This window comes from Cylas formicarius, unplaced genomic scaffold (genome assembly GCF_029955315.1).
Source record: "Cylas formicarius isolate icCylForm1 unplaced genomic scaffold, icCylForm1.1 PGA_scaffold_4__25_contigs__length_36172078, whole genome shotgun sequence".
NCBI classification, from domain to species: domain Eukaryota; kingdom Metazoa; phylum Arthropoda; class Insecta; order Coleoptera; family Brentidae; genus Cylas; species Cylas formicarius.
Window position 1 is genome coordinate 7,215,448 of NW_026844334.1, and position 24,693 is coordinate 7,240,140.

Here is a 24,693-nt window from a genome sequence, read left to right on the forward strand (position 1 = left end):
AAAGATTTGCGATCGGTACATAGTGTACAGTTTCTTGGAATATTCATAGATACAAACATGAATTTTAAAACTCATTGCTCTTCTTCGGTATCGGTATGGTAACCTGAATGATATTTTACCAGAATCATATTAAGTTCTTATTACGCTCATGTTGAGAGTAGAATTAGGTAGGGTATAATTTTGTGTTCGTGGTTCTGAAAATGACCAGAAGATGTATGAGGGATATTTACAAACCTATCCTGAAAAATCTATTTTTAAAAAATAATATTTTAATATTTTCTAGCCTAAATGTGTGTTTATGTGTCTCAAAATAGATCAGTTTTTGTGTTGAACAGTAATTTTCACTCAGTGAAGACGACTTTAGTGTTCCTTATGCAAAGTATAATAATTCCTATAGAATCCTAAGTGTAAGTGGTGTGCAATTTTTGAACCTCTTAGCGAAAGAAATAAAAATGTGTGATAATTTTAACAAAAAGTTAAAGGAACCATAAACACTATCGTGCACTAGGTAAACCGTTTCCGGTACTTTAGTCACAGTCGATATTTAAAACACTGATGGTATTTTAGCGTTTGTCACTTCCCGTTACTCGCGTACTTCTCATAGAAAAAGTGTTTATAACATTCTTCAGACACTCGCTTATTTTTTTTTAAATGGCTAAAAGATAAATGATCTTCCGTGACGTCTTAAGACAGTAAATAAATATTAAACCATATTACTACTTAGATATTTGTGTTATTCTTTAATAAGGCAGAGTTTTGTTACACATAATAATAATAATAGTTTAATTAGAACAACAGTAAAAAGCAAGGGGACAGAAAATTGTATGCAGTTACTATGAACAATAAAAAAATCTCACCTCTTCGGTTGAGAATGTGTAGAAGGCGAACAATTTTCCTGAAAATATCTTCCGCCGATCGATTTCGTATCCGAGTTGACCGAAAACATTTCAAAGGGCAACTTGCACACATACAAATGCCACAATTTCGTCAATATAGCTGAGAGAATTCCTATACCGTAAGCGAACAAAGGAAGCTTCGAAAAGTTTATTTTGCGGCAGCGGGATGTTAAGATGTGTTCCCGCTGGTCTTTTTGAAAGATATCCGGTCTAAAAGTGGTATTATTTGTTTTATTAGCCCGGTTTGAGCTTTTGCCGTTCCATACTTTGAGTGCGATAGTAAAAGGTCTGGAAAATTATTTTGTATGTTTGCCTGTTATTTGAATGAACGCGGATGGATATTTGTTTTCTGGGCTTCAGGTCGACCCAAAAAAAATAAATAAAAATACAAGACCCGATGGTGCCCAGATATTCTATGCCGCATGTGGCGGGTGAACTTTTACCTTCATGCCAAATTTCAAATCCATAGCTTTAAGTTTATCGTTCAATATTTCGCGCACCCTGTAGAAGATGCGAAAGCTTTAAATACAAAAGTTTTAGTTCTCGAGTCGAGCTACACCGCTATGTGTGTTGTTCCATTTATGGCCATTTTTCATTCGAAGAGGAACTCAACTTCTTCAAATTTTGAAAAATATTTATTGTTTCATGTCAGTAGCTGCAAATTTCGCCTGGTTAAAATGACCGGAATACGAAAAATTGTTTATAAATAAGTCCTTAATATTTTTTTTGTTTATTATTTATTATATTTTATTATAATAAATAGACTCAAAATATATACCATGAAGATGCGAAGTTCAGAATATCTGCTCTCCCACGTCAGTGAAAATATATCTTTTAATGACTTATAATCAAACATATTTAGTGTAATGCAAGTAACGGATTGAGCATGCTAAATTCAGATTAAGGTGTCGCAAGTGCAATCCTAAAGCTTTCCCTGATAAGTTATTTACTGTCTTATGACGTCATTGAATAGCGTACCGTTTTTCGGAAAAGAACATTAACCATTTTCGCATACGCAGAACAAAAATTGTACAATATAGTTTCCAGAGGCTTGTCAAACACCCCATTCGGAAGAATCGGAAGTATCCCTAAATTGTCGACTTCGCAACGATGGGAAATTGTGTCTCGCGCTTAATGCACAGCAACTATCTTTGTGTCCGCGACTAGAATTCTCAAAACGTTATACACGTTCGCGATTCGAATCGATTCTACTTTCCGGATGGCGCGAACATTTCCCGAGTCCCGAAATTAGATTTATGGGCCGAAATTGCACATTTGGCCCCGTAATATCCTTTGCGCTTCGACAGTTTTCGTTTTAGATGCGAACTGCAAGGATAAACGATATACAGGTACTGCTGCGTCAAGCGACTACATACGTGACGTGGGTGTTATAAGCTCTTTTTAACGTTTGACGTTAAAATCATTCATATTCCACAACGTAACATATGGTAGATTACTTCCGAATTAATTCGCGCGACGCTGCGGGACGTATTTAAAAATTTTATCCGTTTTAATCAGGAAAGGCTGCAGCAGCAGCTGGACGACCAGGCCCAGAGGTACGAAGAGCAACTGACCGAGTTACATTCTGTGATAGCCGAACTGACCAGGAAACTTCATCAACAACGTACTATGGCGATCGCTGAAGAAGACGAAGTTTCTGGTATGTCATTGTTTATAATATTTAATAACACTTTTTTTTTTTAAATGAACTGAGCAGACATAGCTTTTATCTGGATTAAGTTTGTCCTCTCTTTTACATCGAACTATCGACCCGTTCCGAATAGTTCAGGATACTAGATCTTTCCCTTTGGGAAGGCAACGAAAACTACATTTTCGAGAACTTGCTTTTTCATCAAAATAGTTGTTATTGCACCCATACTAGGCATACCTAACTATTTTTGGATGTAACTTATCCCACTGAAAAAGGTAAAATGTATTTCTTACCTTTACCTATACTGTTATGTTTAATATTTTGAGCTTACCTCCTAACTAATAACACCGCTAATAAGCAGCACGTACACAAAACTTTTAAGTCTTTGTTTAAGGTTAAAATTTCTGTTTTTCTCAGTTTTCGCCACTCAAGCATATACAGTTTTAAAGTATTTGTTAAAGCTTAAAAACACTGTTTTGTCCAAGTTTTTTTTACAGAAATATAATTAACACAAACATAAGCACACTACTCACTAGTTTAAATTATTTTAATTGTTCAAAGAACACAAAATACAACTGTTTAATACGACTTCAAATTGATAATTTTGGTCTTATGGGATTGGACAATCCTATTAGGTTTACGATTCTTGATATCTACCACTTAGCATGCAGAGAGCATTAAGAAAACTTTTTTTACCTAGTTTTAAATATTTAAAAAAAAGGTCAAACTATGAAAAGCAAAAGTAGGTACTGTAAATCTAAATTAATAATGTTAGGTTATGTCTTTAAAAAGGAATAACGCTTAAAGTCATCACCGAACTTTGCTTTTCGCTATAAAAATTCTCTCTAGGCTAGAATTTGTTTAAGATTGGTTTGTACATGGACGGTTTAAAAATAATACATCAAAATAGCGTTTGATAATGACCGTCAGATAAAAATATATTCTAATTTGAAAGTAAAAAAGTGAAAATTATTGCTTCTTTGGTTTCTAGTATTTTTCCTACCTGCAAACTTGTTAGTTTCGAAAAATCGATGAAATCGAATTTTTCGAAAGTATGCGCGCTTGGCAACGAAACTTATATCTTATATCGAGAAGTATTTCATAAAAATTAAAATTCGCACTTGCAGGGTATCGAGAAAAAAAATCGTTTCTCCAAGACGGTATATACTATCAAGAAAATGCTTTCTTTATCCAAATGAGGCGTAAGATTCGGACCAAAAACCTTTATTCTTGATGATTTTTTAAAAATGTACAGGGTGCGTCGGTAATTTGCAAAAAACTGAAAATTGGTCTCCCTTTGTAATGATAATTGACCATAACAAGAAAGATGTAATTTGATTGCCAGTTTTTTTTTACATAGCTATATAGCCCGTATGGACAGCTAAAACCTTTGGTATTTAAAGTTTTCACATACTGTACAGTGTGATCGGAATATTCTATTTTAAATTTGGCAAGGAAGTAAAAGGCCGTACCCACATCTAAACAGTAGAATTTGAGCGTAATCAAGTATCGCCAAATATTTTATGAAAAGTTTTGAAAAATGTTCCTTGTATATTTTATCTTCCAAAAAAACATGATTTTCTCAAAAACTATTTCAGACATTTTTTCGATTGTATACAGAGTTTTTCAATTATGGACAAAAATCTAAAAGACCATGAAAATCGTTCTTTTCGATATTAAATTATTAGTCGTAAATTAGAATTCCTGAAAAATGTGGCCAATTGGTTTAAACAGTGTAATAAGCCACATCGAGAGCTACAATTTTTGTAATTACGGTTTTCGTCTATCACATACGCTGTTCGAGATATTTGAAAAAATCCAAATGAAAATCAAAATTTCTCGCCCTTAATCGAGACGCAATGACGTCGTACTGCACGGTTTCAGAAAACAAGTATTTTCTTGAAAACCACTTACCCTATTGGAAAAAAACCCTACACCAGGAAACGTGGGAGATCCAGGGCTGTCAGGCCTATTTCGAACATTGTTTGAAATATATAGAGGGTGTGTCGATTATTGGCAGAAATATAACAGTTCCTTAAAATTTCCGTTATTGTTGGTAAATTATTGGCTATAAATGAAAAATTGCTAAAGATGCAATAATTTGATCTGAACAGTATCGTAAACTAGAGAGAGTTTCAGGTTTCCGTCAATTATACGGGGCGCGCGAGATATTATTATTACATATTATTTGTACAAATTTAAATATTTAACAAAGTTTGCCGTAATTTTAAAATTCGGCGGGACATGAAAGGCACTTTATACAGGATCCATGCACAATTAAATTACATCGATTTTGCGAAAGTTCAATAGTGGTCCGCAGGAGCACGATAGAATTGGCTTCTCTCTGAAAATAAAATCTGGTCCGCGCTACACTCTCCGAATTTGCCCCGCCCACCAACGATTTTTCGAAAGCAACTTGTTAGTTAACGTTTCATAATAAACGCTCCTCACTTGCGTCTTGCAGAATCTTGCACGAGCGCCCACGAGGAGTCCATAACGTGTCCGTTGGAGGTGAGCGAGTTGGAGCCGCTCGAAAACGAACTCTCCGATCTAGATAATAAATTACCGGTAAGTGAGGTTAGTTTCACGTTACGCGACTCCCTTCCAAACCGGCGTTCCCAGTTCTCAGAAAGTCCGCTGGAACTACCAGAACCAAAGTTAACGTCGTCCCACCACGATCATTCCGAACTGTCGCCGTTTTCGGAGGTGGTGGAGCCTTTGAAGCAGGAAATTATGTCCCTGAAGCAGCAACTGCACGAGGCACACGTCAGACTGGCTCAGATATCGCTGAATAAGTTAGACGAGGCGGCGGATGAAGAGACAGTAACCGAATGTAAAAACGTAGATTCTCCGGATAGTCATATCGAAGCCGATTGCGAGCCCAGACTATATCAGGAGAGCAAGTCGGACATTAAATATAGCAGTATAGTACCGATTCACAAGACCAACGTTAAGGATAATAGTGAATGCACGCAGCCTGTGATGAAGATCGCGGAAAGGTGTGTCACAAAAAAATCATTTCCTTTATGTTTCTTAAAAAACTTCTAATTTCGAGGATTTTGAGTAAAAAAGTAACTTTGGATTTTACCTGAAAAGTGGAAAATGTAGAAACTGTCATCGTCACGTCCCATATTTTTAGGATAAAGTTGAGGAGGACCGCGGACGGTCAAAGGGAAGTGAGCCCTAACGACCTATTGAGCGGCGACCTGTCAACCGCCGTCGCGGAACACATTGTGGGTGATATTTTGAGGCAGTGCGATATTCAGACCGAAAAGCAGACGATCGATATGGAAATGCGAAAGGTCCAGTCCAAATTGGAGCACGCGAGAGCACAGAATACGGTTCTGGTGCTTACGCTGTCCGAAACGAAAGCTCATTGCGATAGGTGAGTGGCTCCGCGTGACTCATAGAGGTCTGCTTATCAACTGTGAACCAAAACTAAGCAAAATTACTTGCCACGGTGTCTTTTTGACATACTTGAGCTTTGCGAATTTTCAAGTTCTCGACAAGTTATTTGCATCTCTCTTAAAGTTTGCCTCTTTTTAATACCCCATCGTGTCGAATCTTGCTTTTACATTTTTTTTTTCGAAAACCTGTTGAAACAGAGTGGTGATCAGTGATTAGGAAGTTTTATTTTATTTTTGAAAAATACAAATGTGTTTGTAACCGCTTGTGTGGTTTTATAACATTAAGAATAGGAGTGCGTAATCGCTAGATGTTGATTGTTTTTTCAGGCTAGCTTTATTGTGCGGGAAATACGAATCGAACGCTATAGCTCTGCGGCTAGCGCTGGGACTGACAGACCGTGCCATCGAGGCCTACGACGTTCTGCTGGCCCTGCTGGAGACGGAATTATCGTTGAACGAGGAAAATCCCGACACGATCCGAAACCGAACGGCCGCCGAGACTGTGGCGAGACAGTTGCTGTCTCACCTCGACTTGTATCAGAAGACGGACGTTTTGCTGTCGCCGTGGCAGAACCACGTGTATAGCGCGCCGATCGAAATGAACGAACCGTGGACCACCGAACACGAGTTAAGACTCCGCGACCACGTGTCCAGACTGAAAGCCGAACGGAGTGGCGTTCAAGGCACATACGTCGCGTTGGAGTCGACGCAAGTGGAACATGCGCCCGTGAGGCCTTCGAGCAGTCAGGAAGCCCGGAAAATGGACTTGGAAATGGCGGTATTGATGCAGGTAATTTTATCTAACCATAATTAAGAATTTCAACTTGTATGTCGGTCAATCGCAACCTCAGAATTTACAAAATGATTCAAATATAACTTGCGTGCATGTTTATCGGTCCTTTGTGAACTTTTGACTTCAATTTCATTTTGTTTAGAAACTACTGATCAGATCCATAAAAATAAAAATGTGTTTCTGCTTTTTAGGTTTGGCATGGTAAAATAACTGCACGAGTCAAATTAACTTTTTTTATTACTAAAAACAAATGGGGTTATTGACAATTAGCAACTCAACACTTATTTTTTAATAATGGGTATGACCCCCCTCTTGCCGTAACAACATCTCTTACTCGATTAGGCATAGGCTATTGTTTCTTTGGAATGTTAAGCTACTCTTCCTCTACTGCAACAATAAGCTCTGGAATCGAGATTGGGGTACGAAGTCTAGCTCGAATTTTCCGTTTTAGCTCATTCATAACTCATAACTCGAAAACCGACTTCTGTAATCTAATCTTGCACAATCCTTGCGGTGTGCCGTCTAGAATTATCATGTATAAAAATGAATTCTTCTATCTAGTCCACATATGGTACCACGTGATCTGATAAAATATCCTCGATGTTATACCTCCTGCTTCCATATAAATTGCACCCCATATCATGGAGGAACCACCTCCATAAGGGCTCCGCTCTTTATTGCAGCATTCTACAAATCGCTCTCCTGGTTTTCGGCACACTTTTTTTCGTCGGCCACTACCAAAAAGGCATATTCTGGTCTCATGTAAGAACAGAACAGAACTCTAGTAAGTTTTGGACCAATTGCAGTTGTTTTTGGGGTAACGTTATTTTCCTTCAGTCTTCTTCTCACTGTCCACTGACTAATAGCCACTCTTCGAACTTCATGGAGCTATTGTTATACTTGAAAGTGACGATTTCTGATTATTGTTGAAAGCGGTCACTACGAGCCGTTGTAATGTACTCCAGTCTCATATCCTCGGCATACTCTTCGAAATGCTGCCCGTGTCATATCCAGTTGTCGAGCAACAGCTTGCTTTCAAAGCCCACTTTCGATTGAAGCGATAACTTGAGCAGCGTTTTGCGGTGTAGTATGAATTAAGTTAACACAATTAACCGATATCCAAATGGTTAAAAACGAAAAATGTGATAATTCCAATTGCAAATGCGATTAATTTAAATCTATAACAAGTTTGTTACTATCACTATAACTACTGTATGAACACGTTTCATATGTTTAACCGTAGCTACGCATATAAAAGATCAGCACTCTTGACAAATTTAAAGTCATACTAAAGCGTATTTAATTCTCTTCCAAATAGCATGTTTATTTTTTGGGTCACATGAATAGTATCTAGAAAAAAAAACTAAAGTCAAAAACCTACAGTAGGCCGATTTCTATGCACATGTTTTCATGAACCTACGGTAAGCGTCAAACTTGAACTATGCTGCCATCTCTCGTCGAGTGGCGAAACTACGAAATCTATATTTTGCGTACGTCATATCTCGACGCGGTGGGCTTAGAAGTAGCGAATTATACTACTCAAGAAAACAAAATTACCAGTGGTATACGTTATAGGAAGAAACTGAGTATTTTTTGAAATAAAATTATAAGTACGACGTATGTTTCGAAAGATCTGGGAACATGGCTGTAAATGTTATTATTTTTGTTAATCTTCGTCAATGTAATTTGTCAACAGAATCGCTATTTAACTTTGAAACATCGAATTAATTTTTTGAAGTTTGACTTATTGTACGTATTTAAGTGTAAAGACGTGTTTTAAGGTGCCCTGATAAAAAAGTGTCATATCTGTTCAATCTTTCATAATAGACCTTCAGAAAAAGAATGAGTGATAGTAGTGACGGGGAGGAATATAAATCTCAATACCAGAACGCGAATAAAACAAACAGAAGGTCTAAAACAAGAAGTTTATCCGCGAGCTCGGTAAAATAATCAAATATCGACATAAATAAAATCGTCCGAATCGAGAGGAAGAAATCCTGGCCTACGATAAAAACCACCGCAGATAAGGATTTACTAAAGAAACTGCCTAGTAAATACGATGAAATACAGGCCCTAGCCAGATAGGAGGACATTACAGTTAAGGAAAGTCAGCTACAAAATACACCGTATAAAGAAAATGAACTGGAAACCATTGTCTCGCATAAGGAAAATGCCACAAGAAGACCATACTCATAAAAAAGTAGAAATAAACCAAGCAGTAGACACGAAGATGGAAAAAAAGTGGACAACACCCAAAACTACTAAAAGCCTAATAATCGATTATGTTAAAGATTCAAAAATAGTTATACAAAAACTCAAACATGAAATAGACGTAAAGGAAATTGATGGAGGACTTAAAAGTATCAGACCAACAAAAGATGGAGCAATTATAATAGAAAGCTATAATCAAAATCAGCAAGAAAAGCGAAAAAGTAGTTCAAAAGCAGATATTTCAAAAGCAGATATAAATATCAAGCAACTAAATTATAGTAACGATCCAATGTTTATGGGCACAGGAATCGATAAAGGATTTTCGGATGAGTTCCTTGAAGAAGTACAGAGATTGAAAGTCGAAATAGTGCAGGAATTAGGGTATAACATTGTGGATAAAATGAAAGTCATGTATGTACCAAAAGAGAATTGGATTCTTCAAGCCAAACGCAGATATAGTCAAATGGTTTCTGAGAAAAAGAACTATCAGTTTTGGCCTAGTAAAAGTGCACGTCCAAGAGTGGTTTCGGACACGTGACCAAACATTGCAATGAAGCACAATGCTATCACAGTAGTAATCACTGCAGTAAAATGAAACTCGCAGAGACAAACCATTCAGCGAGGGTTCTGTTCAGTATTCTAGCGACGATTGGAATGCTTTCAAAATAGCACCGAACGCAGGAAAATTGGTGAGTTATCAGTTACAAGGGGAATTTGAATGTGTTTGTGCTACAAAAAAAGAAAATCATCATCGTATCAGTTTATAGACCTCTTCAAGAACAATTTGATCTATTTTTAAATAAACTAGAACTGATGTTGGCACTGTTAGAAATAGACAATACTATAATATTCATTGCAGGGGACTTTAATATTGAAATGTTGCTAGAAAACAGTAGGAAGAATTTTTTTTTCTGTTTAGTTTTTGCGGAATACATACATGTAATACTAGAATAACACCCAACACGAAAGTTCTCTAGATAATATTTAAAGAAGGGGGATGAAAATAAATTTGTACAAAAAAATTTTTTTTCTACTCCCGATCTAGCGTGCGGGAAGCGTCACTTTACCATGTCAGTTTCTTTTCCCACGAATCCGAGCCACTTCGGACATTTCCGGGATTTTACCGCACGGGTTCGGGAGCAATCGGATGTTTTCGGAGATATTTCCCACGCTTTGAATTTTGACGTTTGTCAATTCTGACTGTCGTGTCAGTGAATGTATTCGTTTTGTTTTGCGAAAATGTACCCAAAAACTAACGGTCGTAGAAGAAGTATATTATGCAAGACATTCGCTAAACTTTTTAACTCACTCGTTTATTAAACACTCGCTCCGCTCATGTCAAATAAACTCTTAAGTCAAATGCCATTTACCGCACTTGTTACATAGTATACTATTACCGACGATGACAAAGACAAAATACCTACAATGCTGACTTCTTAGATGTAAATGTGCAGTGGAATACGTTTAAAAAAGATTTCATAAATATCTTCAATGAGTGCGTCCCCCTCAAAAGGGACCACAGCAACAAAAAGAAGAATGTTACAAAATCGTTAAATCTAAAAGTGATTAAACAGAGACTGGATATACTGCTAACCTTGTCAAAAATAAACACCAACTACAAGTATTTATATAAAGCAACAAAGAAAGAATATGATGAACTTCCAAATGAAGAAAAAAAACAATTATACGAAAAGAGAATAGTAAACTCGGATAACAAAATGAAAAGTCTGCGGCGAAATTATAGGAAAAAGTAACAAAAACGGTCCAGACTTCCTTGAAGGTCCTACAAAATTTACAAACGGTTTTAACAAGCACCTAACAACCATAATCCCGGCACTTTTAGTCACGCAAACTTATATTCCATTTCAAAATAACATATTAGGTAATAGTCAGTCAGTACATTTAATTCCTGTGACACAAAATGAAATACTAGAAATTTCAGTAAAATTAAAAAACAAATATAGCAATGGCTATGACCAAATTCCGGCTAGTATAGTGAAACTATCGATTTTAGTAATACCACAGGTTTTGTGTTACTTAATAAATAACTCAATGAAGCAAGCGGTCTTTCCAGAGGAACTAAAAAAAAACTAAAAAAAAGGAGATTTGAAAGATCTAGATAACTATCGACGAATTGGTCTTTTATCCAGCTTTCCCAAACTGTTTGAAATGGTGATATGCTCCAGATTAGTTGAATTTATGAATAAATGTCAATTGTTCTCTAGCTCTCAACATGTCTACTTAAAAAACAGATCAACCAGTTCCGCCATTTTTTAGTTCACAAAAACCATCTTAGAGCAGTTTGACGAAAAAAACTTAGCCATAGGTTTATTCTGAGACCTCAGTAAGACATTCGATTGCCTAGACCATAAAATCCAAACCGGGAACAAAATATTTGTTACAGGAATTGATGGGATTAAGGGAAGACAAAGCAGAACTTTTGTCGAAGTTGTTCGTTTTGGAAAAAGAGAAAAGTACACTCGAACTGAAACTGAAGTACGTGGAAGGCCAGCAGAAGGCGCAGTCGGCGACGTTGAGGAACCTTCAAGGGCAATTGAAGGACACTGAGGCCTTGTTAGCGTTGGCCAATAAAAATAAGGTTCGTCGCTCCACCCAGTCAGTAAGCACGAGACCGACTATTTCGCCCTTCTAATTTTAGGAGAGGGGTTATTCCGACGCGGAGCACGCTCAGGGCGTCGAACTCGAGCTAATGCAAGCGCTTGCGCGCGAAGCGCGTCTAAAAGTGAGGTTACAAGAGTTGGTGACGACGTTGGAACAGGTGACCAAGAACGCGGAGGCTCGATTGATGGAAGGGAGGGAGATCGTACAAGACCTGAATCATACGAATAGTATTTTAGCGGAGACGGTGGACAGGAATAATAAAAAGTACCAGGCCAAGTTTAAAAAGATGGAATATCAGATGCTCAGCATGGTGGAGAAGCATACCGCACAAGTAAGTGATGGAACCAGGGGCTGGAGTAAATTACGTCACGCATTAAGCACAGAATACACCACAACCAGAAGGATAACTGTGAATTATTGCCAACATAAAGATTTTGTTTGCTATTGATCTGTTATTAATTACACTCTTATTCAAAATGCTTTGAGATTTTCATATTTTTTTACGTAATTTACATCAAATTTTAATGCAGCTGTGGGTTCTATCTGCATCAAATAGAATGGGGATTTGTGAAACACATTTTCGAGATGTCTATTCTGGGGTGCGGGGAGGTATCATAAGCGTCGTGACATGGCATGCATAAATCTAAAACCTATTTAAAATGTTACCAACAATCTTATCAATTCAATTTTCCTTTTTAAATATTTATTCAAACGCCTAGAAGGCCAAGTTCATAGAAACACGGAATTAAAATGGAGAATAATATGAAATTTTCGGGACGAGCAATTAATTCCTTGGCTTTTGGATAATTTAAGATGATTTGTGACTTTTTTTGAATGTTTAAATTTGTTTCTAATAATTTATATAAGTGCTGAATTGCAAAATATGTGACGTCACGACAGGTTTCGGAGTAGCATGGTAGACGGAGTGTCATGTTGTGTTTGACCGCCTCCGACAAAGGGCGGAGCTCCAAAAGTTCGTGTGACGTTGATATTTATGTCATCGGATTTTTCTAGGTACAAACGTTGCAACAAAAGATAGCCACGTTAGAGACGCCCCCTACGAATAGTTCCGAGAATTCGTTAAGTTCGGCTCCGGTTTAAGGAACCCGCCGCCATTTAATATTATCATTCGTTAGATGCCAAAATCATTTAAGTTTTTTTTTATGAAAATGTTTCCAGCGCCCATTTATTACGTTTACGAAACGCAAAGCGGTCAATTAGGGCAGGATCGGAACGCGACGATAAAAAATAATAATGTAAAAAGATATGCTAAAAGTGTTTGCCTCGCTGTGATTTTAATCCTAATCGAGATACGGGAAAAGTGTACGAAATCTCTTTGAATTACAGTAATTTATTATTTCGTTTCGCATAGTAGTAATTTAATGTTTTATATTGTTTATATTTTTAATAAAATTATATTACCGCGTTAATATAAGTGGCAACTATTGACCCATACTGTATAACATTAAACAATAAATGTTGCATAGCTTGGCCGTTTTTTTTTGTATATCGTATATGTAGTGGAAATTAAATTGACTCGGACTGCCAATAGAAACTCTGTATTTTAATTAAGATAAAACAGTCTAAACGGTACATGTACATGTTTAATCGCTCTTGGAGCTCGATCTGGAACGGGATGATTTAGCAGGTGACGCGGACCTTGATCTTCCATCCCGGCTGGATCCAGACTTGGACCTAGAGCGACTTTTTGACCTCGAACGACTCTTCGACCTAGAGCGGCTCTTTGACCTTGACCGACTCTTGGACCGCGATGCGCTCCTTGATCTTGAGCGACTCTTAGATTTTGACCTACTCTTAGACCTCGACCGACTCTTTGAACGAGACGGGCTCTTTGACCTGGAACGGCTCTTAGATTTTGACCTACTCTTGGACCTGGAACGACTCTTCGATTTCGATCTACTCTTGGACCGGGATGGACTCTTAGACCTCGACCGACTCTTGGACCGAGACGGGCTCTTTGACCTTGATCGACTCTTCGATTTCGACCTACTCTTTGACCGGGATGGACTCTTAGACCTCGACCTACTCTTGGATCGAGACGGGCTCTTTGACCTGGAACGGCTCTTAGATTTTGATCTCGACCGACTCTTCGATCTTGACCCGCTCTTCGACCTCGAACGACTTTTTGATCTCGACCCACTCTTCGACCTTGACCGACTCTTGGACCTAGACCTACTGCGGGACCGACTCGACTCCGAATCGGACATTATCCTCCCCTTCTTACTCTTCTTCCCTCTGTCGCTATCGTCGCCGCTGCTGGCGACTTTACGCTTCTGGTCGTCGCTTTCGTCCTCGCTGGTCGAAATGGTCGCCTTGGAGACGATGCGCAACTTCTGCTTCGATGTGAGCCCCTCGTCCGACTGCTTCTTCGATTTCCCCTTTTCTTTCTTGCCCTTCTTCCGCGCCTTGGGTGCGTCGCTGCCGCTCCCGTCGGAATCGCTATGATCTCGCCTGTGTTTCCGTCCGCGACCGCCTCCGCCCTTCTTCCGGTCACCGCTCCTCTTCCTCTTCCTGCCTCTTTCTTTCTTCTCTTTGCGCGGCTCGCCGTCGCCGCGATTCTCCTGCCCGCTCTCCGAATCCGACACGTAAACTTCCTTCCGTCCTCTACCTTTCGCCTTTTTCTCCGACGGCATTTCCTGAAAGAGGAGCGCGTTCTTCGTTTTCTCCTTGTATTCCTGCCGTTTTTGGAGCGTCTGCTCTTTGGTCAATTGCCGTTCGACCTCGCGCCGTTTCTGCTCCTCCATTTGTTTCATCTTGAACGCCGTACGTTCCTCGTCCTGCTTCCTGCGCAACTGTCGCTCTTCCTCGTCGACGCGTCTCGCTCTCCCCACGTGGTACTGCGCCTGCGACAGCAGGTCCTTGCACTGACGCGCCTCGAGTCCGGCCAAGTTCACGTCGTAGCGCATCTTGTCGCCGAATTCGGACAAGTACGTGAAATACTTGAGCGACAAGCCCAACTCGTGGACGGCCTGCAACACGGTTTGCAGGGTCGACTTTTCGTCTTTGAGGATGTGCGTGGCGAGACGTTGCAGCACCAACGCAATGTTGTAGAGGAGGACGGTGTCCTGCGGGGCGACCCTACGCGCTTTCAGCAGCACCATCTTCGCCTCCTTCAGTTTCGATGCCTTGAAATAAGCGCGGGCCAGGTACTGAAGCACCTCCACGTTGTTGTATTTGTAGAATTTGCGAAGACAATTCTCATACTGCAACGAAAAAATAGAATGGTCGTGAATTGTACGCCACGACATAACCAAAAAGAATATGAATGGAGAGACAGTTAAGGACCCTCAATCTATGAGTAATAATAATATACAATCTAGGCACATAAAGTCAACCAATCGCGAAGAAATTGTTGTACTTGTAGAAAAAGATGGGTGGTTAGTAGCATCATATCAACTAATTTCGAGGAAATTCTTTATGCTTGACAAGGGTTTCACACAATACAAAAGACAGTTTTAAAGTGTAAACGATACAATATAATTAGTGTGACGACATAATAACCCCGGTACACCTCAATGGGAGCTCCAAGTCACATACTGTAACTTGGGGGCGAGAACTAGTATAGTAAAATTAAATCAAAATTTATTTGTAATAAAGAATATAACCTGTGGTACAATTAAAAAAAACAACTCAGACTTTTTTATTCATGCTATCACAGGTGATGACGCATCATGAATTTTTGAATACTATAATAAGACCAAAAGGCAAAGTATTGACCAGCAAAACCAAAGAAAGCTGGACGGAGAAAATCGGAAATTAATTAAGTTAATGCTGATTTGTTTTTTTGACAAAGAATTTGGTCCTGCAAGACAAATTGTTAAATCAATTTTGTTATAAAGACAATGCAGATAAATGGATACTAATGTGTTATAATTGTATGAGGGGCCCAATTCGAGTAAATCATGTAAGACGTCGAGGAATTATGGTGACAGTACGAAAAAATTCCCTTTCCAACTAATTATAACCAAACCGACGGCCTTACCATTTGAATAGCGCTGACAAACTGCTTTTGCTCGACGTAGACGTGAGCGATGTTCAGCCAGACGTCGCAAAAGTCGGCCGTAGCCTCTCGGACTTGCGCGAAAATGTCGCGGGCCTCGTTAACGGCGCCCTTGTGGGCCAGCACGGCCCCGATTCCATTAGCGGCCCAAATGTTTTTCGGATCGATTTTCAGCACTTGCTTGAACATGGAAAGGGCCCGCTCCTGGTGCCGTTTTTCTCTCTCCTTATCTTTGGTCGGCTGGTGTAGGGTCTGAAGCCACACATTACCCAACGCGATGAGCGAGTACGAGTCCTGAGACGTGGCGGGGTTCTAAAAAAATAAGTAATAATATAGTACAGTGTGTCGATTTTTTGGTGTTATGGCGAGGTATCTCAGCTGCTGTTAGGAGATAGAAAGACGTACTGTGCTCGCTTTTCGTGAAACCAAAGATAAAGAAACAGAAAATTTCCCCATTCCATTATTTAGGTTTTGTATTTTAAACGCTGGAAACGAAGTCTTGTAGATATTTCTACGTTGAATCTAGTGACGTACTCAGTTTTTTTGTAGAAGATATAATTTTTTAAGATACGAGCTAAAGTTCTATTATTTTTTCAATGCATATATATTTAAAAAAAATGTTATTGGCCTTTTTATAAACTACATTTGAAAAAAAATAATTTTATTTTATCCTAATTTCATTTCATTTAACATATTGTTATTGTTATTATTTTTTGTTATCACGTTGAGGAAAAAATTCAAACTACCAGAATAAAAAAACTAATAAACATTTTTAACAAATTCAAAAACTGCAATCACGCAATAACAACGAAAAATGGACACACCGTACACTCATCACTTAAATCACTTGAGTAATAATAAAGAAAAAGATTGAAAAAATATTGTGGTGCACCTACACCTAAACAAAATTAATTATTGGGCAAACATTTATGAATGAAGTAGAGTAGTAGATTGTACCACATGGTACCCATAGATTAAAAAAATTAAGTGTTTATTCTTAATACAACAAAATTAGCAACAAGAGACCATGAATGAAGTGAACATCAATGTTCACTACATCGGGGCCCCTATCTCGAACTCAAAGTCTGACAAAAATGTGGAAAGTATGAGACAGGAAGCTCGCAATGCTTTTAATTTTAAAATTCGCCGTTACCACAACTACAATTCTGAAGAGATTCTTTCATAACTTACTTTTAAAATACGCTCGTATTTTTTCTGTCCCGGTCCCCATTCGGCCTTCGCCAGATGCAGGTTGCCCAATAAGGACCACGCGTCCGGATGCTCGTTATTTATCAGGAGCGCCTCCTTGAACCAGTCGGAGGCCTCGTAAATTTGACCCTTGTCCCTGGCCATGCAACCTAACCTAAAAATATCGGAACATCCACTATCCGTTAGCGCGTGGAAAGGAATTATTTTGCTTTATTGTCTAAAAAGAGACAAAGCACAATGTTCAAACGTCCACCACTTTTTTAAATATATGTCATATTTCGAAAATATTAGTTACATTACATCAAGGTCCTCAAAATAAAGTATGACACCTGTATGACATGTTGATTAATTTTTACAAGAGTTTTTCAGGTGCTTTTTCCCAGCCTAAAGTTTAATCTAGTTGGTCTCTAAAAAGTTTACATTTTCGACAATTTTTGAAAAGGTAATAGTCCAATTTTCTTAGAATTTAGCCTTGCACTTAATGATGTCGACTAACCTCAAGTAACAGTCAACATAATTCGGATGCTCTTTCAAGATATCTTTGTAAAGCTTCTCCGACTTGTCAAATAAGCATAGGGCCTCATTTAACCGCGCCAAATTGTAGGTTATAGTGACGGATATCGAATTGTAATACTGGGGATCGTGTTCCGCCTCCGTTTTGGCCCTGTGGAGAGCCTCCTCAATGGTTTTTTTAGCTTCCTCCAAATTACCAGTCCTGAAATACAAAGTTAACTCAACTACTACTACTACTACACTGCCATAACAACACAAAAATATACAAACAGTTTTAATACAAGATAATTTTCAAGATGCAAGCAATAAATGTAAACGGCATTTTATACCAAATGGCAATAGCACTATTTTAATGTATGCGAAAAAATAAATCTAAATATGTCAAATACAATTTCCAAAATTGCAAAAAAAAAATAGACAATTTGAGTATAGAACATAAGTTTCATACAGGAAAATAAGGTAAAGGGTCCTTTGTATACTGCACTAAAAATTATTTTTTATGGCAATTGTAGGAAAAACAAACATTTTTTCCACTTTTGCAAATGCTTATGCAAAATAACGTAAATAAAGACGTCTTATTATGCAAGCAGATAATACATATAAAATATGATACCTGTAATGTAGAGCTGCCACATTATTTAATATCTCAGTGGGTATTTCCGCTTGAACATCCTTTTTCAAAATGTTAATCGCTGTGCCATACGCGTTTAACGAGCCCTGTATTTCAGACTGTTCCAAAATCTGAGCTAACTCTATCCAGGCCTCAATATCATCTGGAAACTGCTCCGTGACCTTCTTCAAGTGATTTTTGGCAATATCCCGTTTGGACTGGGAGGTGGAATTGGCGTAAAGAGAACCTAAGATTTTCATTGTTTCATAATTACCAGGCTGAGCCTTCAAAACTTTCTCAAAACATTGCGCAGCCTATAAAAAAAACAATGTCACCTCTAGCCGATCCTAACCTGGTACTTTCAATGTACATTTTCCGTATCACCTCTGTAGATGTACATTTGTCCCAGACCAAAATGAGGCAGCACAAAAGCTATTGGAGCGAATTGGGTCGCTTGGTAATAGTATTGGAAGGCTTGATCATAATCGCCTTGCACATGAAAAGCTCTGGCCAATTGATAACAACTTTCCGCTCGCATAGCTTCATTTTCTGTATTGTGAAAAGCATGCAATGCCAAATGCTGGACCTTGTTGTAATCTTTTTTGAAGAAGAAATGATTTGCCAAGTGATTTAAAACCATCGGATTGGAAGAATCTATTGTGTACGCTTTAGACAACATCTGGACACCACTTCGAATAGTTTCAGGTTGTTGCAAGTTCAGTTTCAGTATAGCCAAACCCACCAAAGCTCCCACACATTTTTGATCCAATTCAAGAGCTCTTTCAAAAGCTAATCGGGCTTTATCTTGGTTGCCCAACTTCATGAAACAGTGACCCATACCTAAGATAAAAGTAAGGTTAAAGGAGTTCCATAAGGGCACTCTAGATAATATTTACCCAGCCTAACGGCTGCTGGACACTGGGGGTTGGTTCTCAATGCTTTTTTATAAAAAGCCAGAGCTCCTCTGTAATCTTTTTTATTGTAAGCTATACAAGCTTTACCAAGTAGTGAAGGAATATTATTAGGAGACTGATTTAATACAAAATTGAACTGGGCATCTGCCTGCTCCATTTTGTCACCCTCTAGTAGGCAGAAATAGGCTCTTCCCAGTAAGTGGTTCTATTATAATAAAACACAAAAATATACCTACATGGTACTTTTTTAAGATGATAGTACATACCTGGTCGTACATGATAATTTTATCAGCTGTCGTATACAAAAGGGTGGCTTTTGTAAAAAGTTCTCTCTTCTTATCCTTATTCTTTTCACGGTTTGCTTCCTGCACATAATATGCAGCAAGCATATCGAGACCACGCATTTGATCCTTTTCATAGTCTCTGTAATCGGTATTCGCGTCAGTGCGCGAGGCCTCGAGTATCTTCAAGAAGTCTTCGATTTTATCTTGCTGGTAATATGCCAACTAGAACCGATTATTTAAAATATAACAAATACCAAGTCCGCAAAACTTCACAAACTCACGGCAAGATTGACCCATATTGAAAGCTGGGTATTCTCTTGGCGGAGAATACCCAATACTTCATCCCCTTCTGGAAGTTGATTTGGGTCCAACTCAATTACCTAAGATGTAGCGATATTACGCCATAATTTAGACTTTTCGTGATTTGAATACGTACCTCGTCGGTATCCCGAAGAGGGATTTCGATTGAGGTAGACATTTTTCGGTTTTTCTATTAACTAAAAAACCACAAAATTATTTTACACACAACTCCGCGCATATCAACTAGAACAGATGCAGCGAAAATAAACATCTTGCATTGTACATAATGTAGAGTTCTTCTTCTTTTACTTCTAATAGCCATGTTACATAAGGTCAATCGCCCAGCAAACTACAATTGATAAACAATACGCAAAATTCCTAAAGGATACCTTCGTAAGAGAAGGGTTAACATATACTTAATTCATTCTCAAAAAAATATATTTAGACCGATAGCAAAAAACGGTCACTCCTGCTTTCAATTGGCGTGGAAGAAAAAAACAGCGGGGTCGACAACGATTACACACTTTAAAACTTTCACTGAACACTTAAGAAATTACATACAATTCAAACCGATATCGGTTTTTGGGACGATTACAAAGGATTCTGTCGGGAGCGATCAACCGCCAAGTGCGATGGTCACGACAGAATCCTTAACATTGGGTTAAGCCCATAAGGTAATTCCGCCAGATTTTAAGAATTGCGGTGTCTTATGACCATTCGCACATTGCCGACACGCAATGAGTTCAGACCCACGCAATTGTTGTTTTAGGCGCAGAGAAAAAAGATCTTTGGAGTGCCAAATTGCTCAAGACATAGGCCAAGAAACTTAAGAAGAAGAAGACCTTTGGAGTTTCCTTGGGAACAGCACAGACCATAGCATTGATCACAGAATGCGATACCAATTACCTGTCCGTACACTTTACTCATTACGTATTAGAACAATGACCATTTAGTTAAAATATCTGAACACCAAAAACAAAATTCCACCAAAATAATCAAGACATTTTGATCCAAAAAATTGCATCGTGTCTACCGCGCTTAATACTTTTTAGCGAATTATACAAAAAAGCAGTGGTAATAATTTAATTTATGCATGTTCTAATTTCAAAAATTATAAGAAAACACTAAAAAGAAAAGTAATTTGTTTTTCACAAGGAAAGAAAATAACGAACACAACGAAATTAAACCCCTTGACTTTCCATAGCGGGAGGCCTCAGCAACAAAATACAGTTCTATAGATTACAACGTTAAACCCGCTCTGCGTTAATATTTGAACAGCTTGCCACTAAAAGGATTTCGGCAGCAGCAAATTCCTGCAAGATTCGCGAACGGCATCGGTCTGCGATTTTGCGCCTGGCATTTAATCGACACCGGAAGTGCGATTGGCCCTCGGCTCGAGCCAGACGCCCAATAACAAGTGACCACGCCTTTCCGTTTGCATAATATTAAACATTTTTGCTTTTCCCCGAGGTAAACGCCCGACATATTGATATTTACATGAGGGGTTGGAATCAAAACTAGCTTTTTGATGATAAAGAGCTTTCGCCAATTATCAACAATTTCATTCGTTAGCTGGGGAAGAAATTTCGCATCCCGTTTTTTTGTTTGTTTGTCTAGCCTTACCATTAATGCTTTTAAAGATTTTGAACACTGACACTCTTCCGAACGAGAGCGATAAAATGATACTTACAAAAATAGGCGCTACACAAGATTCATCAATAATAAAACGGACATCGCGAATTATTACGCAAATATGTCGATCTGTGTGTGTGAACCCGCATAACAGGGGCGTTACAGCCTAAACAGGCGTGTCCTCGTTCCCACCTCTGTGATTCCTGCGAGTCCTGCCGTTCTTTCGGCTACAGGTACGCGCGGAAGCTTTTGAAGCTTTTCGATGCCACTTCCTGTCGTCTGTGCTTTATTGCGCTTTCGTCAGTTGAAGTGGTATTCCAGAAAGTTGGTAAACTGTGTTGCAATGTTGGTGAAATGAACGTGGATCAGCAGGCGCAGGTTGCCGCGGCAAATTCAAATTTTGGCAGATCTCTAGTAAGTACCGGAACATTTCCAAGTCACGAATTACATTCACCAGGTGTTTACCATAGCATAAGAAGAAAGATAAACACAGATCTAGAACCATTTTATTAGTTGCAATTTGAATGGTAATGATTTTTGCCCATTTTGTCATTTAGCAACCTTCATCGGGGCCCGAATCAAAAATTGACATGGCGTAAAGTGCAAACAAACTGGATGCAATTTGTAAGGTGTAGAAAGTCAATAGCCAGTATTTATTATATAGTACAATTTAAAACAAGACAGTAAAAAAAATTGACGTCAAACCATAACGACAAACAAAAAGATACCATTGTGGTTTATTTTGATTTTGATTGTGCTGTTTTGCCTATTGATTTTATAGAGTTTGCAAAGTACATCAAGCATTATCTATTGTCTCAGAAAACCGACCACTACTATTCAAAGTTAAATTGATTTGAAGCGGAAGCACAAACTGATCATCCCTATATATAACAGCCGAAAAATATAACATTCACACAGTTTCTTTCATACTTTACTTTAAAGTCTTTTCAAAATTATTGTTCTTTTGAACAAAAGAAAAGCAACCTTCTGGGAAATTTGATTATTCTTCAATGGGAGAGTGCGCAGAAAAATGACAATAGCTAATTATAAAAATCACATAATGAAATAATGTCTTATGTATAACTTTTCTTTCTATTATTAATTATACATCATAACAAAGTACTAAAATAGTACTTTACTTTGTGTATGTACGGGATACGAGAAAAATACGTACGTACTCGTTACCGACACAAAGTGAACTACTTAAGGTACTAAATGTCACTGAAATATCGTTTGCCACCAATTAACAATAAAAACAAAACGCATCAATGTTTATTTTTTGAGACCTTGTAGTTTTAAAAGCAAGCGATATTCCAAAAAATTTTATACCACTTTTTCTTCTTAAAATTAAGTCGGGGTCGGAAGGGTTGGTTGGTATATATTTTGAAGAAAAAAACATCACTATGTATGTAAATGAAATTTAACTTTTCGTCCAAACAATTTGGAAACACAATTTTCTCTCTTGTATTAGATAACGTATGTAAAATACACTGTAAGTTATAATAGAATACAGGATGTCCCCAAAATGTGCACTTTTCGGAATTAAACCTCCTTTTTCATAGTTTCCACTATTTTAAAATCGGTTTGTAGAATGGATAAATTAAAAGAGGAAGTTTACGACAAAACATTCCATTTTTTTTTATAGTTTATAGTTCTTTTATGGCAGATTAGGGAAAGAAACCGAAATACGACCGAAACCTTATTCCATCACGGTGACGAATACTACGAAGGGTCGGGTATTTATAAGGTAGACAAAAACCCCTGTTTGTTTTGTACAAGTTACAACGGTAGTCAGCTCATTAAATTAATTGCTGTCCAACACATACTATGCGCGGGCACTTCGTAATTGAAGTGCATTTTCGTAGGGCGCCTATATTCTCTTTCGTCAAAAATTAGATAATAGTTAAGGATAATTTTTTGACCAAAGAGACAATTTTTTTAAAAAATGGAATGTATAAAAAAGAAAGCCAAACTAACCAGAATTTGTGACATTTCATTATTTTATGCTTATTTTTCAAATTGCAATAAAACGTTTCACTTTCGGTGGATGGAATCAAAGGATTTACAAAACCCACATAATTCGAAGCTTCCTCTAACAAATAAACCAAATCAGAGAGCAAACAAAACATAGACACATAACCCAAGTTTTGGAGGTCGGCGATTTATTTTCAAAACTACTTTGGCATATTTATTTTACATAACATGGTACTTCGTCATTACAAAATAAAATGTTCGACAAAGTGCCCATTTCACAAACAATCAAGAAATCAACACAATCTTATAATTGGTGATAATTGTAATTATTTTAATTTATTTTTGTTATTTTATTTATGTAGTATTTATTTTTTCCAGACACTCCATTGTGTGACTTGATTTTGCTTTCTACCTTTTAAAGTATTGTTTTCCTCTTATATATAATATTAAAATTTTGTGAGGTTTTTTTTTGACGACGAACAATTTCAAAAATCACCAAGAGAGAAAACACTTGGGTAACCTTGGCGTTGAAACCTCTAACAGGTGTTAGTAAGATTTTGTAAAGGATTGAATATAAAGTAAATGGAAATTGGAACTTAAGGTGCGAATGTAAAACAGCGAACATTCCCATCTTATGGGGGAAGAATTTGAAGGAAATTGGGAGTTTTGTAATGTTTTCTATAAACTGCGTTGCTATTATGGAAATGTTATAAAGTGTCGTTTTTATTTTATAATTCTGGCTGATACAATATACCGTCTAAACCGCATCAAGGAATAACTTACATTTTACAAAAACTACTGGATTCCTCCTGCATCGGTTTTTGTTGCTCCGAACTTGCTAACGTTTCGTCAATCACCCTGTTGGCTTCTTCAGAGCTTGACTGATACCGAGGAATCCATAAGGTTTGTAAAAAGTATTACTGTGGAAGTTTCTTTGAAAAAATAAGGAATAACTTGTTAAGAAAAGAAAGAAGAAGAGAAATAAGACGGCTATTCAGGATAGATGAGGGTCTTACTAATAACATTATCAAAAAACGTCAAAAGCAGACTCAAATTTTATGGGAAATAAACTGTCTCAAAAGTTATTAGATGTCAACTCAATAAAATTATTAAAAATTTAAAATAAAATCGTTTTTTTTTTATTTTATAAACTTCCTAGTATTACGTTAATTGCAGAATTTTACTTACTAAGGTAAAGGGAAGGAAAACTGAAAAGGAAAAACACTGAAATCAGTGTCAAAATACAGTAACGTGCTATATGAACTCGAGAAACGTTCATATACGCAACTGGCCTACACTTTCTGGCAAATATTTTGTAATTAGCGAGATTTCTTATGCTAAAGGGCAGACAATTATATAACTTTGGACCCAAGCTTGCAACAAATCTGTGGTTACCGTCCTTTCTATAGAGAGTGTCGTATCTATGCGTGCTCAGCTCATGTCCGTAAATTTGTGTTTCTTTTCATAAGGAGACAGGTGTTACAGAAATATGACATTATAATATTTGATATATTTTCATTATATCACTAGTTAGTCGGAAAACGTCTTTCTTTTTGAAACACAATTTTTTGAATATCATTGTGAACAAGGTTTAAGTGTATAAACCACCCCATACAACTGTAGCATATGGTATTTATTAATAAATATTCGCAGTTC

The 24,693-nt window shown here is 37.6% G+C and overlaps 3 protein-coding genes across 7 annotated transcripts in view; 2 read left to right on the forward strand and 1 right to left on the reverse strand.

Annotated features, from left to right (window-relative positions):
* Positions 1–13,078, forward strand: part of LOC132701299 (colorectal mutant cancer protein) — a 50,262-nt gene extending 37,184 nt beyond the window's left edge. For all 5 annotated transcript variants that reach the window (XM_060669098.1, XM_060669102.1, XM_060669100.1 and 2 more), the window contains 8 exons: positions 2,415–2,556; positions 5,012–5,115; positions 5,170–5,546; positions 5,687–5,932; positions 6,282–6,744; positions 11,363–11,557; positions 11,618–11,911; positions 12,595–13,078. In XM_060669098.1, coding sequence (XP_060525081.1) covers positions 2,415–2,556; positions 5,012–5,115; positions 5,170–5,546; positions 5,687–5,932; positions 6,282–6,744; positions 11,363–11,557; positions 11,618–11,911; positions 12,595–12,681 — 1,908 coding nt within the window. In that variant the 3' untranslated portion in view covers positions 12,682–13,078. The remainder of the gene's footprint in view (positions 1–2,414; positions 2,557–5,011; positions 5,116–5,169; positions 5,547–5,686; positions 5,933–6,281; positions 6,745–11,362; positions 11,558–11,617; positions 11,912–12,594) is intronic.
* A 25-nt stretch (positions 13,079–13,103) lies between these two features.
* Positions 13,104–19,719, reverse strand: LOC132701298 (RNA polymerase-associated protein CTR9 homolog). The gene is made up of 10 exons (XM_060669097.1): positions 19,568–19,719; positions 19,413–19,511; positions 19,114–19,353; positions 18,830–19,052; positions 18,304–18,773; positions 17,937–18,247; positions 17,307–17,525; positions 16,793–16,964; positions 15,584–15,913; positions 13,104–14,804 (listed from the first exon to the last, which is right to left on the reverse strand). Exons 1-10 carry the CDS (start codon positions 19,607–19,609, stop codon positions 13,185–13,187), a joined length of 3,726 nt encoding a protein of 1,241 aa, XP_060525080.1. The 5' UTR covers positions 19,610–19,719; the 3' UTR covers positions 13,104–13,184.
* A 1,698-nt stretch (positions 19,720–21,417) lies between these two features.
* The window catches only part of LOC132700849 (ETV5-related protein Ets96B), a 28,236-nt gene continuing 24,960 nt past the window's right edge, over positions 21,418–24,693 (forward strand). Inside the window, exon 1 of the mRNA XM_060668420.1 lies at positions 21,418–21,477. Within this exon, the coding sequence (XP_060524403.1) occupies positions 21,418–21,477 (60 nt within the window). The remainder of the gene's footprint in view (positions 21,478–24,693) is intronic.

Coding starts and splice junctions, on each gene's coding strand:
- LOC132701298 (XM_060669097.1), bottom strand. CDS start 19,609: ATGTCTACCTCAATCGAAATCCCTCTTCGGGATACCGACGAG. Junction 18,248..18,303: donor ACAGAGGTGATACGGAAAAT/GTACATTGAAAG, acceptor TTTTTTTTATAG/GCTGCGCAATGTTTTGAGAA. Junction 15,914..16,792: donor AATACGAGCGTATTTTAAAA/GTAAGTTATGAA, acceptor TTATTTTTTTAG/AACCCCGCCACGTCTCAGGA.